The 13,575-nt window shown below is 36.8% G+C and overlaps 2 protein-coding genes across 5 annotated transcripts; one reads left to right on the top strand and one right to left on the bottom strand.

Annotated features, from left to right (window-relative positions):
* Positions 1–3,122: 3,122 nt before the first annotated feature.
* Positions 3,123–8,824, top strand: LOC104777971 (helicase-like transcription factor CHR28). Of its 3 annotated transcripts, none has more exons than XM_010502301.3 (11): positions 3,123–3,543; positions 4,035–4,185; positions 4,296–4,768; positions 5,327–5,398; positions 5,471–5,548; positions 5,633–6,563; positions 6,872–7,002; positions 7,157–7,375; positions 7,495–8,058; positions 8,184–8,393; positions 8,491–8,824. In XM_010502301.3, exons 2-11 carry the CDS (start codon positions 4,095–4,097, stop codon positions 8,593–8,595), a joined length of 2,874 nt encoding a protein of 957 aa, XP_010500603.2. In that variant the 5' UTR covers positions 3,123–3,543; positions 4,035–4,094; the 3' UTR covers positions 8,596–8,824. The 3 variants fall into 3 exon arrangements, with proteins under 3 accessions (XP_010500603.2, XP_010500604.2, XP_010500602.2); XM_010502302.3 differs by having other exon boundaries at positions 3,187–3,933; XM_010502300.3 differs by having other exon boundaries at positions 3,211–3,881.
* A 223-nt stretch (positions 8,825–9,047) lies between these two features.
* Positions 9,048–11,517, bottom strand: LOC104777972 (scarecrow-like protein 3). Of its 2 annotated transcripts, none has more exons than XM_010502305.3 (2): positions 11,304–11,517; positions 9,048–10,799 (listed from the first exon to the last, which is right to left on the bottom strand). In XM_010502305.3, the coding sequence occupies exon 2, from the start codon at positions 10,670–10,672 to the stop codon at positions 9,224–9,226; it is 1,449 nt and encodes a 482-aa protein (XP_010500607.1). In that variant the 5' UTR covers positions 10,673–10,799; positions 11,304–11,517; the 3' UTR covers positions 9,048–9,223. The 2 variants fall into 2 exon arrangements, with proteins under 2 accessions (XP_010500607.1, XP_010500605.1); XM_010502303.3 differs by having other exon boundaries at positions 11,023–11,343.
* Positions 11,518–13,575: the final 2,058 nt, after the last annotated feature.

Below are 13,575 nucleotides of genomic sequence, written 5' to 3' on the forward strand. Positions count from 1 at the left end.
AATGGAAATTAACCACCTTGTCCACAAAACTACCACCACAATTTCATGTCCCCAGCCTTCGGAGATGGCCTCAAAAGCCCCTCCTTACCAATCTATCTCCTTTCAAAGCAAAGACATTGTATGTCTCTCGGAATCCTATCCTCTATCTCTGCCAAAATAGGTTTATGATTTGAAGCAATCATCGGCAGACATTCAACAAAAGAATTGAGAAAGAGATTATGCCAATCCTCATTTGCCAAAGCTTGATCCAAACAACACCTAATTGATTTTTTTATCTCGCTAATCCCGCCAAGAGAGACTATCGCCAAGATAAAGAAACTTAATTAAACCGCTATTTTGTATCATGGAATTGAAAAGAACAAAAGATGACGCATGTTGCAATTTGCCCCACGTTTCTCATAATTTCCTTTTAATTCAATATAATCTCCGATAAGAAACCATTGATAGGTCCTAGTAGTACCAATTCTTATTAAGTATCCCACACTTGATCACGTTTTCTGGAACCGGGTCATCATACACAAAAGTTAAAAATAATTGTTTTCCTTTATAAAGAACCTCAATATCAATCAAACGATTTGACTCATGTAAAATAGAAACCAAAAAATTATTATTATTATAAAATAAAGCTAAACCGAAACTATAAACAATAAGCTCAAGCGTTTTTTAAATTTTTATACCGAAAGTGACTCAATAAAATTCTCCAAAAAATAAAAAATAAAACTATTTAGTTTTCGAAAAAAACAAAAAAAGTCCGACTGATGTTTTTTCCAAAGATCCCAAAAATTATCGATTGTTGCTTTATGACCAAACCTTTTATAATTCCAGTTTAAAATCTTTATTTATCAACCATTGGTTTAGGTGGCTTCAACCCACCAGCTGCTCCCTTCTCCGTTTCCTAGTTCTTCAGGTTATAGCCCTCACCAAACAGTTCATTAGTCTTAGGTGCATGTTGCTTCCTTGGTGTTGATCGCAAATACACGTTCATCTTTTTAGAAGAGATCCCTTTAAAAGCCAAAGAAGGTTTTGACTTACGACCCTTGTCCATAACCGAATGTGATGTAGACACCACCCCAGGTTTGTTTGTCGTGTCAATAGTTTCCTCACCTAAAACAGCTACCGTCATTCCCGGAAAAAATTATTTTAGTTTTTCAATATATAAAATCAATTTTTAAAAAATAAAAATATATCTTAAAACATCAATCTTATTATATAAACCTTGATGACAAAATTACTCATTAACAAGATCGTGACACATGTCAATTATATCATTCAGATGTTGACACATGTCAATTCATTATTAAAATTTTAAAAAATAAAAATATAAAAATTCTAAACCTAATCTAAAAAGGTTTTATATAATAGTAAATAGATAAAATAAAACATAATTTGATTTAAAATCTAATTATAAGATAAATTTATATATATATATATACCATAAAATTCAAAATTATAATATTTTTACTTACTTTAATTTTTAGTTGCTATATTACAAGAAAAATATTATTTTTATATAAGATAAAAAAATGATTTATATATACCATAAAATACAAAGTTATAATATTTTATACTTACTTTAATTTTTAGTTGCTATATTACAAAAAAATATTACTTTTTATATAAGATAAGAAATGATTGTGAAAATTATATAATTAATTACTGTTTCTAAAAAACGTAAATACTTACCTTTACACAAAGAAAAAGATTTTTGAAGTAAAAAAACAAAAATAGATCGTCTCATATTTTTTCACCAATCAAATAATTTATTCAAAAGACTACTATTGTAATATATGTGAAAGGAGTATGTAAGATTAACGTATGCGCTTTTATAACTATAAAAATGTTAAAGTGAAGAGAAATTTAACAGGTTATTTAATGTGTTCATAAAGACAATTTGTTGGTAGTAGTTAAGACTAAAGAGTATATTTTAACAGTAAAATATATTTGTGTGTACAAATAAACTTTTAGTGTTAATATAGACAGTAGATTTGTAAATGGATATACATTAGTGTATTTTAGCAAAAAAAAAAACACAGCTATTTTCTATAACTAAAAGCTTATATCTTTACTTTTATACATTGTTTTTACTTACAAAAAGAATTAAATATATATTCTTTGTTAAATTAAATTAAATTTTAATATTTTTGAACTCATCTACAACTATTTTCTTTAACTAAAAGTGTATCTATTTATTTTCCAACCAAACAATAAAATAAAAGAAATTTCTTCGGTTAGTTTCCCAAGCCAGAGGAAAGGGGTTTACAAAAGAAACTTCAGAGATAAGAGAATGCGAAGCACGGGAAAGACAATCCGCCTTCAAATTTGTCGCATTCGGGATCCAAGAGATGGAGAATTGTGAAAAAAACTCCAGTGAATTAAACTCATCGAGCAAGTTGAAGAAGGATGGCCAATATTCAGGGGAATGCACCATAGTGATTAATTCAGCACGTATCTGCTCCATGGCCCACAACAACGTTTCTAACTCTGAATGCAGGGGAGATGGGCTCCGTCTTAGACACTTGGCCCCCAACAACAAGGTTCGCTCCTCACCAACGCAATACCACCAGCCCAATCATGATTGCTTTCCAAGAACCATCAATTTGACAACAAGGTGAAGAAACATGGACATTCGAGGACGGAGATGGAGCCCATATGACCGCCGTAAAAGATAGCGCCTCTTTCCAGGCTAATTTATCGCTCAAAGCCCGAGCAATTATATCATTCGTCTCGATCTCTAAATCTTAATTTTTTTTTTATGGCCTTCCAGATTGTCCATAAAAATCATGGTAATTGAAGAAGTTGATCAGGATCATCCTGTTGAGAGACATCCCTCTAGAAAACAAAATCCAAATTTGAGTACACCGACTCATAGAGAAAACCCTATGATGAGACCGAAGTTAGAGATAAATCCTAAACTTCCAACGAGTGAGGCCATTCAAAAAAAAATGTGATTAATAGTCCAGCCGGAGAGTCGCACCTTTTAAACAAGATATTTACATTGAACACTTCAATATATCTATTTATTTTTATAGATAGTTTTTACTTACTTAAAATATTTACTTTATATTCTTTATTAAATTTTATTTTATTTTAAAAACTATAAACTCGTACATCAGACGGGTCCTAATCTAATCTAGTCTATAATAAAAATCTATCTTAAAACATCAATCTATCTATCTACTAATAAAAGACGAGTGTTTTTTCCCGAAGAAAGAAAGTGAAATATACTGTATTAAACGACATGAAGTTGAACTATTATCGGCGTGAGAGGTTTGGGCCGAGGCGTGTTGATGATGTTTGAGTTTGACTGATTCTGGTTTTTTTCTATTTATTGATTTGTTGAGATTTTTTCCACGTTTTTTTTTTTAAATTGATCAGAGGGAATCTATCATCTACAGTACTCTCTCTGTATCTTCATTTTCATCTCCGCTCCAAAACGGCGGCGTTGTGGGCATCTCTCTCTCTCTCTCATTCATTCTTTCTTTATTTGGTCAACTGGAGAAAACCCCCAACACTATAATTTGGCTTCACACTCAATTTTGCTTGGTACTCACTGATTCACGCCTCCCCAATTTTCACCTTTTCTCGCGTTCTTAGGGTTCCCCTTTATCGAAATTTTTGGTTTTTGATTAATATTGTCCCGCCCATTGCATGTTGTTGTTGTGTTCTGTCCTGATTGCTTTTTGTTGGGTTTCTGAAATTATCTTCAATTGGAGCTTTTTGGTGATCTTCCATTCGAAATTGATGCCAAATCATCAAACATTACGCAAAAAGCCACCGCCCACTTGAAAGTTGAAACCTTTTTGGTTGGGTGATTATGATTGTTTTGTTTATTTCGATTTAGCAAATTACTTTCCAATATGCAAGTGAGGCTCGGCATCAAAGTATGTATCTTTTCTTTGTTTGATCCTATCTGGAAGCTCTTTACTATTTTGGGTATTGCGGATTTGCCCTTTCGTGATTAGATTAACAAAGCGCTTTCTAAAGTTTATACATTTTTAGAGGATTACATTACTCTCTTGCGTTGCGTATTTCAGGCTGGTTAAGTAAGAACTTGACCGCTTGGTTCTTCTGAGAGAGTCGAAGGAGGTCTTCCGATGGATTTGGCTATTGATATCAGTTCAGATAGTGACGTCGAGATACAAGAAACTAGAACAAGGCCTCGTCTTCCCCCACCGTCTACTGAAGGTTACAATTCTGACCTATTTAATTAGTTTGTTGTTGTTGTTGTTATTGTGAGGTTTGTTTGGGTAGCTTTTATGGAGTTGTTGATCTTGGTGCTGTGTTTAACCAAGCAGGATCTCATCGAAGGGATCCCTCTACGCTGAGACCGCACTTTCTTGGTGGGAGTTCTTCCAGTGCAAATGGTCACACGAAAGTGGGACTTACTGATCCTGCTTCACGCAATGGTTTTGAAGCTCTTAAAAGGACACATCCACCAGCCATTAATCGACTTCCATTTCCTCCTAGACCTGACAATGGTACAATTCACGGGAATGCGAGTCACTTTCGTGGGCATTATAGTAGCCCATCTGTGTCTACATCAGGCAACAAGAGTAGCATTGGTGATCGTTATAGTGGAGCACATGATGAGCTAGGCATAGTTCGTGTGACTAATGGCACTCGGATCCTACCTTCATCTATGGCTCATGGAACATCTGTGCCTCCTTCACATGTTAATGGTTTTAGTGAACCAATGCATAGGAATGGCATGGGTGAAGATAGGAATTCGGAAAATGATGAGAGGCTGATCTATCAGGCTGCACTACAGGTAGTCATCCTTATCTCAACTTTCTACTCGTGTGATTCCCATCTTTGTTTTCCTTTTGTGTTTTTATTCTGTGAACAACACACTTCTTTCTTTCTTTCTTTCTTTCACCAGCTGTGCGTTTTTAAACTTTAGTATATAAACTATTATGACAGTGGTACTAACGACCATTGAATGACTGCAATAGGCTCGTTCCTTCCTGTTTGTTATATGTCAAAGATGAATAATAGGTTTTTTAGGTTCGGATGTCTCAATTTCTCAATGATGCTTGAGACCGAGTAACATGCTGAATCTCTATGTTTTGACCGTGTGTGGAAGTGTTGTTTTCTTTTCTTTTTGAGAGACGACAAGGAATAGGAACTGTGTTACTTTTGTTGCATTTATCTCTTATTTCACACTGTTGCATCAAGGTTATAATTTCCATATCGAGAGTATGGTTTTTTCGCAAAATTGCCGTGGTATAAGATATTAAAAAAAATATATATAAAAAAAATTGGCGACGATATGAGATTTTGTGATAAGTGCCTAAAATTGTGATAATCAAGTATGTATTTTCTGCAGGAACTGAATCAACCCAAGTCTGAGGTTGATTTACCTGCCGGTCTTCTTTCAGTTCCCCTTATGAGGCATCAGGTATTCATGTTTTGGTTCATCTTGCAGTATCTGTCAGAATTGCCTTGTGTACTAAACTCTGTTGTTTCTCAGAAAATTGCATTGGCATGGATGTTTCAGAAGGAAACTTGTAGTTTGCACTGTCGGGGAGGGATATTAGCTGATGATCAGGTTACTGTTAATCGGAATTCTTTTCCGCTAAACTATCTATGATTTACAAGGTTTCTCTCAAAGTCTATTTGGTCTATTGTGCAGGGCCTTGGTAAGACAGTCTCGACTATTGCTCTTATCCTAAGGCAAATGCACGAGGCAAAGTTAAAGTCCAAGATATCAAGTAATCAAGAGGCTGAACCATTGGATCTGGATGCTGATGATGAGTCAGAAAATCCATTAGAGAAACCAGAGTCTAAGGCTTCAAATGATAGTGGTGCGAATGGTAGGTCAGGCATAAGGAAAGCCAAGGGAGAAGAAGCAAGTACTTCAACACAGAAATTTATCAGGAACAGACCAGCTGCTGGCACTTTAATTGTTTGTCCAGCAAGTGTTGTGCGGCAGTGGGCAAGAGAACTTGATGAGAAGGTTAATGATGAAGCCAAACTTTCTGTTTTAATATACCACGGCGGTAACAGGACCAAAGATCCTGTTGAACTAGCTAAGTATGATGTGGTAATGACAACTTACGCTATTGTTTCAAATGAAGTTCCAAAGCAACCCCTGGTGGATGATGATGAGAACGATGAAAAAAATGCCGAAAAGTACGGTCTCGCTTCTGGCTTCTCTGTCAATAAGAAACGGAAAATTGCAGAGGGTTCTACTAAGAAGAGTAAGAAAAAAGGTAAGAAAAATGCTGATGATTCTTTGTCTGACCCTGACTCTGGTACTCTGGCAAGAGTTGGGTGGTTTCGAGTTGTACTAGATGAAGCTCAAACGATTAAGAATCATAGAACCCAAGTGGCAAGAGCATGTTGCGGTCTTCGTGCCAAAAGGAGATGGTGTTTGTCTGGAACACCGATACAAAATACAATTGATGATTTATACAGCTATTTCAGATTTCTAAGATATGACCCATACGCCGTATACAAGTCATTCTGCCACACAATTAAGGGTCCAATTTCCAAAAATTCCCTTCAAGGTTACAAGAAGCTTCAAGCTGTTCTAAGGGCTATTATGCTGCGCCGTACTAAAGGTACTTTGACTATCTCACTATTCCTATAAAGTGGTTGGATTGGCGATGGACAGGACTTGACAACAGTGTTCTATGTAATGAGATTTTTCTGCCTATTTCTTAGATTATTTATAATGAGATTAGTTGTGTGCCATTCTAATGATAGTCCTAAAGTTAAGTCCAGTTATAGTATTCAGGTTGTGCATTTTTCCATTTCATTTTGCCCTGATCTTATGCTTTTAGATGATAGATTTTTCATGTTACTCATATTATCTCCTAACAAAGCTGTGTCCGGGTTTCTGATAATCATCTTCTGATCTGCGATCTAGGAACATTGCTTGATGGCCAGCCTATAATTAATCTACCACCAAAGACAATTAATTTGAGCAAGGTGGACTTTTCGGTAGAGGAGCGGTCTTTCTACAACAAGCTTGAATCTGATTCACGTTCACAGTTCAAGGTGCTCTTTATCAGTTCATCCTTGGTTTATAGCTGTAACTAGCAGCTCGATATGATAAAAATATTACTTTGTGGTTATGGAGGAGTTTACATTGAAGAAAATGTTTTTGCAGTGATTCCTGTCAAGTCTGTAAAACAATATTTTTTCTCTGCAGGCATATGCTGCTGCAGGAACTTTGAATCAAAACTATGCAAACATACTTCTCATGCTTTTGCGACTACGCCAAGCTTGTGACCACCCCCAACTTGTTAAAGGATATAACGCAGATTCTGTTGGAAAAGTATCAGAAGCAGCTGTTAAAAGACTTCCTAAGGAGGCTCGAGTTCGCCTGCTCAGTCGCGTAGAATCATCTCCCATCTGCTGTCGCTGCCATGTAAGTGCATAATAATTTAGGGATATAAGTAGAATCTCTTCAGGTTTTGCCACAATCTAGTCCTTAAGCTACTGGTTCTGATTTTGTTTACCCATTCATTTCGTCTTGTCTCTTTGCAGGATCCACCAGAAGACCCTGTTGTTACTTTGTGTGGCCATATATTCTGCTATCAATGTGTATCAGACTATATCACAGCGGATGAGAACACGTGCCCTGCGCCTAGATGCCGAGAACAGCTTGCACATGATGTTGTTTTCTCTGAATCCACCCTTAGAAGTTGCATTGCTGATGATTTGGGTTGTAGTTCTTCACAGGATAGAGGTCTTGAAAAAGCAGTTATCCAGAACAGCGAGTTTAGTTCATCAAAAATCAAAGCTGTCTTAGATATTCTACAGTCGCTTTCTAACCAAGGCAGTCCAAACTCAGCACAGAATGGTCGAATGTCTTCTTCCTCGCAGCCATATGACGATGATGATGTCACCATTGTAGAAAAAACGAGTCTGCACTCAACTCCTTCTAACCAAGGACCAATAAAAACGATTATATTTTCTCAGTGGACTGGTATGCTTGACTTGGTCGAGCTGTCTCTAGTTGAATATAGTATAGAATTTAGAAGACTAGATGGTACAATGAGTCTAATTGCCAGAGACAGAGCTGTGAAAGAGTTCAGCAACGATCCAGATGTAAGTCGTATGCACATCTTCAAAACTTTTATCTGAAATTATTTTCTCCTACTCTATTTTCTTAGCGGTATATGTCCCTCTTTTTATCCTGAAACTCTCTAAACAGTGCAAGATTTCCTAAACAGGTAAAAGTGATGATAATGTCTTTAAAAGCTGGAAATCTTGGGCTGAATATGATTGCTGCATGTCATGTCATTCTTCTGGATCTTTGGTGGAATCCAACTACTGAAGATCAAGCTATTGATCGAGCACATCGTATTGGACAAACTCGACCAGTAACTGTAACTCGTATGACAATCAAAGATACTGTCGAGGATAGAATCTTGGCTCTACAGGTATGCTCTAAGATCTATATATATTTCCTTTTAGTTGATACTTGTTTCCCCCCATCAGTTTCTCATTTCTGGTTCTGTGATTTCTATTTATCATCAGGAAGATAAAAGGAAAATGGTTGCCTCTGCCTTTGGTGAAGATCATGGCGGAAGCTCTGCAACTCGATTAACAGTAGATGATCTCAAGTATCTGTTCATGGTGTAGCCGTTTTTCTCTTCTTCCAGAATTTTGATCATGAGCTGCATTTTTGGTGTTCTTCTGGTACACAGATTGAAAGCGAGGAAATATGTAAATAACTTGTCTTCTTTTCGTAGTATATACATCAAACTCTCTTTGGAGATTGCATGCCCTTATTGTAAACTAAATATATACAGTATACAACAAGTTAGTCATTTTACATACATACATGACAAGATCATCTGCTTAAGCTAAATTTTGGTGTCTGCAAGAAGTTCGAGTTTTGTGAAAGTCATGAACATTATGTTGCCCTTTGAATGTGACTGTCTTTTTTTGTTGTGTTTCTGATTTTCACCAGAGGATTGATGTTGACTGGTTGACACGACAGTTAAGAAACTGAAATTTAGTTATCCTCACCTCAACAGGGATTTGGTTTGGTATCAAACCAAAATGAACCAACAAACAAATACACTGCTGAAAATTCAAAAGGCATTATATGCAGAGGCAATATAAGCATTTGCTAAAATAGCATAAGGAGACAGAAAGTCGCAATCACAAAACAACTACGATTGTGTCCCTATGTATACAAAAGAAGGGGACTCTGCTCATAAACAAAAGAGAACACAAAGTGTACATATCATTCATTCATGTTCTTTCACTTCCTGCATCTCCAAGCTGATACCGAGTAAAGAGGTCGATCTTGCCAGCAAATCACTGCACACCCGCTCTCTTCTTTAATCCTATATCCATCAAAACCGCAACCTTGAAGCAATCTCCTAGCCTGCAACATTGCATAATAGCTAAGAGGAACGTTTCCAAAACCAGCCAAATCAATCCTCTGGCTCCATTTTTCAAGCTTCTCGTGTCTTTCTCTTCTCTCAGAACCCTCACAGGCTATGATGTTCTTGATCTCCTCCCCAAAGAGCATCTTCTCCACTTTGATCCTATCTTGAGATGTTCTTGGAACTTTTGTTTCCAAGCAATCAAACAATGCTGCGTAGGTGTAGAGTGATTCTAGTAGCCTCTCCATTAGTGTGGAGCCGTTGTGGTCTGAGTCTTGCTCAGTGACCACCATGACCTTTGGGGATAAACCCCACATTGCATTGAGGAAGCTATCAGTCCTTCCTGAACTATGTAGAGGCAAAGATGAGGCCGAGTCACCGCTCGGGCTATACCCATTGTTGTTGCTCATCTCGTTCTCAGGTGCCTCAGCTGCAGAGCCATGGCTCATCATTAGAACTCTCTGCAAGTCAATTCCACTAGGGTTGTTCTGAAACCGTACAGCGCAGTTCTTTCTCATGAGATCATCATCCGAGGCCAAGAAGGTATGCAATTGAAGAACCGAGCTAACGGCTAAGGCCTCTCCTGTTTTAACCCGCAACTGTTCTACGTTTAAGCAGTCTAATCTACTCACAACAGGATTAAACTGAAACGGGATATCAAGTTTCTCTGCTTCCTCAATGAGTCTATGAGCCATTTGATCAAGCACTTCCTTCTGGTGATGAACACCAGTGATTCTCAAATGCGGTGGACCTTCAGGCCTAGAGTTGAAAGCTTGAATCAAAGCAAGCCACTGAGCAGGCTCAGAAGCATCGAGATCAATCACATGAACCATCTTCTCCCCTTCCATAGCCTCGAGTATAGCCCGATTAGTGAGCAAGTAAGAGACTTTGAGTATGGGGAACATGTCAAAGAAGAGTCTCCTAACATGAATCTCCTCAGAGACATTGTTGGTCCTTGTCTGAGTTGCGTGAAGAGCCTTGTAGAGACCAGGCCACGACTTGAGGATTCTGTTAGCGAGAGCTTCGGTGAAATAAGCAGCGATTCGCTGCATCGTGTCGCCGTCAGGAGAAGCGAGGTGAGAGAGCTGCTCGAGCGCTGCGTTAGCGTTTTGGAGGCTACCAGAGGCCACGTGGTTGGCGCAAGTTAGCAAGAGGTGGATTAAGTAGAGGCCACGCTCCTCTGGCTTGAGGTCTTTGAGACAATGAAACGGTGAAGAAGAAGCGAGGAGAGTCGGTCTGTTGAGTGACATAGTTGAGAAGACCTGAAGTGGTGATGAAGCTACAGAGGATGTTCCATTATCTTCTTGAAGCATAGCCACCATTGAAGGCCAAAAGCAAAAAAAAAAAAAAAAAGTTTAATCCTTTCTAAGGAAAATTCAGAACTTTGAGAGACTCGCAACGAGAAGAAGCAAACCCAAGATTCCAAGTTTCTTTAAAGATCCAGAGAATCTGCAGTTTAACAAAAAAGAGGTTAAAGAACAGAGAAGAACTAACAAACTAGGGTTTCCAGAAAGTACACAACTTTAAACCTTTTAATCTTGGGATTTTTTTTTAATTTTCTTTCTTAAATACAGACACAGACACAGACACAGAGAGCTGAACTAAAACTGTCTGAATTTGATAACAAGAAGTAGCAAATGATCAAAGAAGATAACACAAAGAGTAAACTTACTGGATATTGATTGCATCAATGGAAAGAACAAAATTCACAAGAATTTCGAGGAAAAATGTTTTATTTTTTTGTTTGGTTTAAAAATAGGAAGGAAGGGGGTTGTTCTCTTCTTCTCTCTATCTTGTTATCTATCTATCTATCATAAGTCTCTGGTGGTTATCTTGTGAGTGTTAGCGTGTGTGTGAATTGTTCTTGTTATTTTTTTGTTTGTGGGAAAAAAATTAAAGAAAAAAAGAAAACACTAAAACAGAGGAGGCATTGTTCCTTTTGGCTGTACGTACCAGACAATGCGTGATAGTCGGTTTTGTCTTCTTCCTCTTTGTCTTTGTCTTTTTTCCTCTTTCACATCTCCTCTACTCTACCACCACCTTCTCCCTCTCTCTCTCTCTCTCTCTCTCTCTCTCTCTCTCTTTCCTTTGTGTTAAGGAATTATAAAAAGGTTATCACATTTTCAATCCCACCGTTTTAACTATATTTCTGTGTACTAACATGTATATATTCACATAAGAATATGTTTTTTATTTAATTCTGAGTGCGTTTACACAGCCATTTGAACAAAAAAAAAATGAGTGCGGTTTACAGCCATTAAAGTGGTATTAACATCAACAAACGACTTGAATGAGGACTAACTATATGTTGCATTTCATTCTTCTCATATTGATCCGATTGATTATATCTGAAATAAATTGGTATGATTCATTAGAATTATTTTTAATTACTGTTACATTATATAATACTTATCTTTAATCAGTTCATATACATATTTTTATTTGTTTAATTCTAGGCAAATTTGTTTTTATTCATTCGCTAATTTTTGCATTGTTTGTTAGATTTTTTTCACCATTTGTAAACCATTAGAGTCATCAATATTATAGGGGGAAGTATCACCTAGAAATTTCTTGAAATTAGCTTAAATTGTCTTGATATAGAGAAACTACCAAAAAGAAAAGGAAAAAGTATTATTACTTATGGGGGAAGAAGAAGTTCAATTGTCATTATACATTTTGGAATCATCTTATAAATATATACATACAAGAATACAACATATATGTCTGTATTCGAGATTGGAACCTCCACTTTTATGGGTTTTTGTCATGACATGAGGTGGATTTGGAATCATGACTATATTTATAACGTGAAATTTTGTTTAAAGGCAAAAGAAAAAGCTGTTTTAGTAAAAATATTGATTCTGAGAAGGCGGAAACGTCCAAACACGCCCTAACAAAGACAAAACATAACCCAAAAACCATCTCTTTTGTTTTTGTTGTTTTGTTCGGAAAAAAATTAATAAAAAATATATATTTTGAGATGAGGCTTGAGGATTGGGTGTGGGATTTGTCTGTCTTCTTTAAATGTTCATTGTCTTTTCATTACTTTTCTCTTTGTCCTTTTCTTCCTTTTTAATGCCTACGTTTTTGTCTTCTTCTGTCCTTTCTCTCTCTCTTTGTTTTTTACTGTATGTGTGTGTTGAGAAAACATTAAACTAGAAGACCATTGACCAGAGAGATTCTATAGAAAAGAATGAGATTAAAATAGTATAAAATGAGAAAAATCTGCTTCACAAACAGGAAAAATTCAACTTGATTTTGACTACACATTAGAGAATTGATGACTTTTTTTTGTTTTGTGATTATAGAAAAAAAGATTGAAAGAGCTTGTAAGATCTCGTATGATATATCCAACCATAAAATTACAATTTTGTGAAACTGTATCAATAGTAGAATCGTAGATTCTAACATCATGCATAGTACCGACTACCGATCAAACCTAAATAAATGCAGTCAACTTGATAACAGGATAGTCGGTGAGATGTGTTTTGTGATTGCAAATTTGAGATGCTTCGTTTATTTTATAGTAGGGTTTAAGTCCCATCATTCCATGTATTTTATAAGATTCAACTCTCATCGAACTCGGTACCACTATAATATAAATCTTACGTTCCATCTCTCGGTCAAATGTAATCGCAACTAATACTCAAAATTATAGTCGGTGGCATGAGGGACTGCTTTAAGTTGAATTGGCATATATATATGATGAATTAGATGTTGATTTAACTATACTTTTCTTATTAACTCTCTCCTTTTATCGAGGAAACTATTGCATTTAACTCTCTCGGCGCTGGTGGAGCTTCGGCTCGCCGGCGTCGGGAAAACTTAACCGTCACTCCCTTCTACTTCAAGATTCTGCTCTTATTCTCTTTCTGTTTATGTTTTCCCTAATTTTTTCCCCTTTTTTCAAGCTTTCCAAACTCTTTTGAACCTTGTATATCCCAACGGCTGTTTATCAATCAAAGGACAGAGGCGTTTTCCGGTGAACTCCCTCTCTCAACCTTTATCCGCAGCACCAAAACAGAAGCATCTGCAAGTCAGCGAGTTACAAAAATCGGATCCCCTTTCGGATCTGAAATTTTCTCGATCTGTACTTCACTTCACCCGTGAAGAACCCTCACCCGTGAAGAACCCTCACCCTGGGCTTCGTTACTGGCAGGAGGCATCCCTCTTGGACCAGTAGATGCGCCATGCTCAGGGAGACGTCGACGGCGCAAGGCGATCT

The sequence above is a fragment of the Camelina sativa genome, chromosome 3 (assembly GCF_030686135.1).
Source record: "Camelina sativa cultivar CO46 ecotype springtype chromosome 3, ASM3068613v1".
NCBI classification, from domain to species: domain Eukaryota; kingdom Viridiplantae; phylum Streptophyta; class Magnoliopsida; order Brassicales; family Brassicaceae; genus Camelina; species Camelina sativa.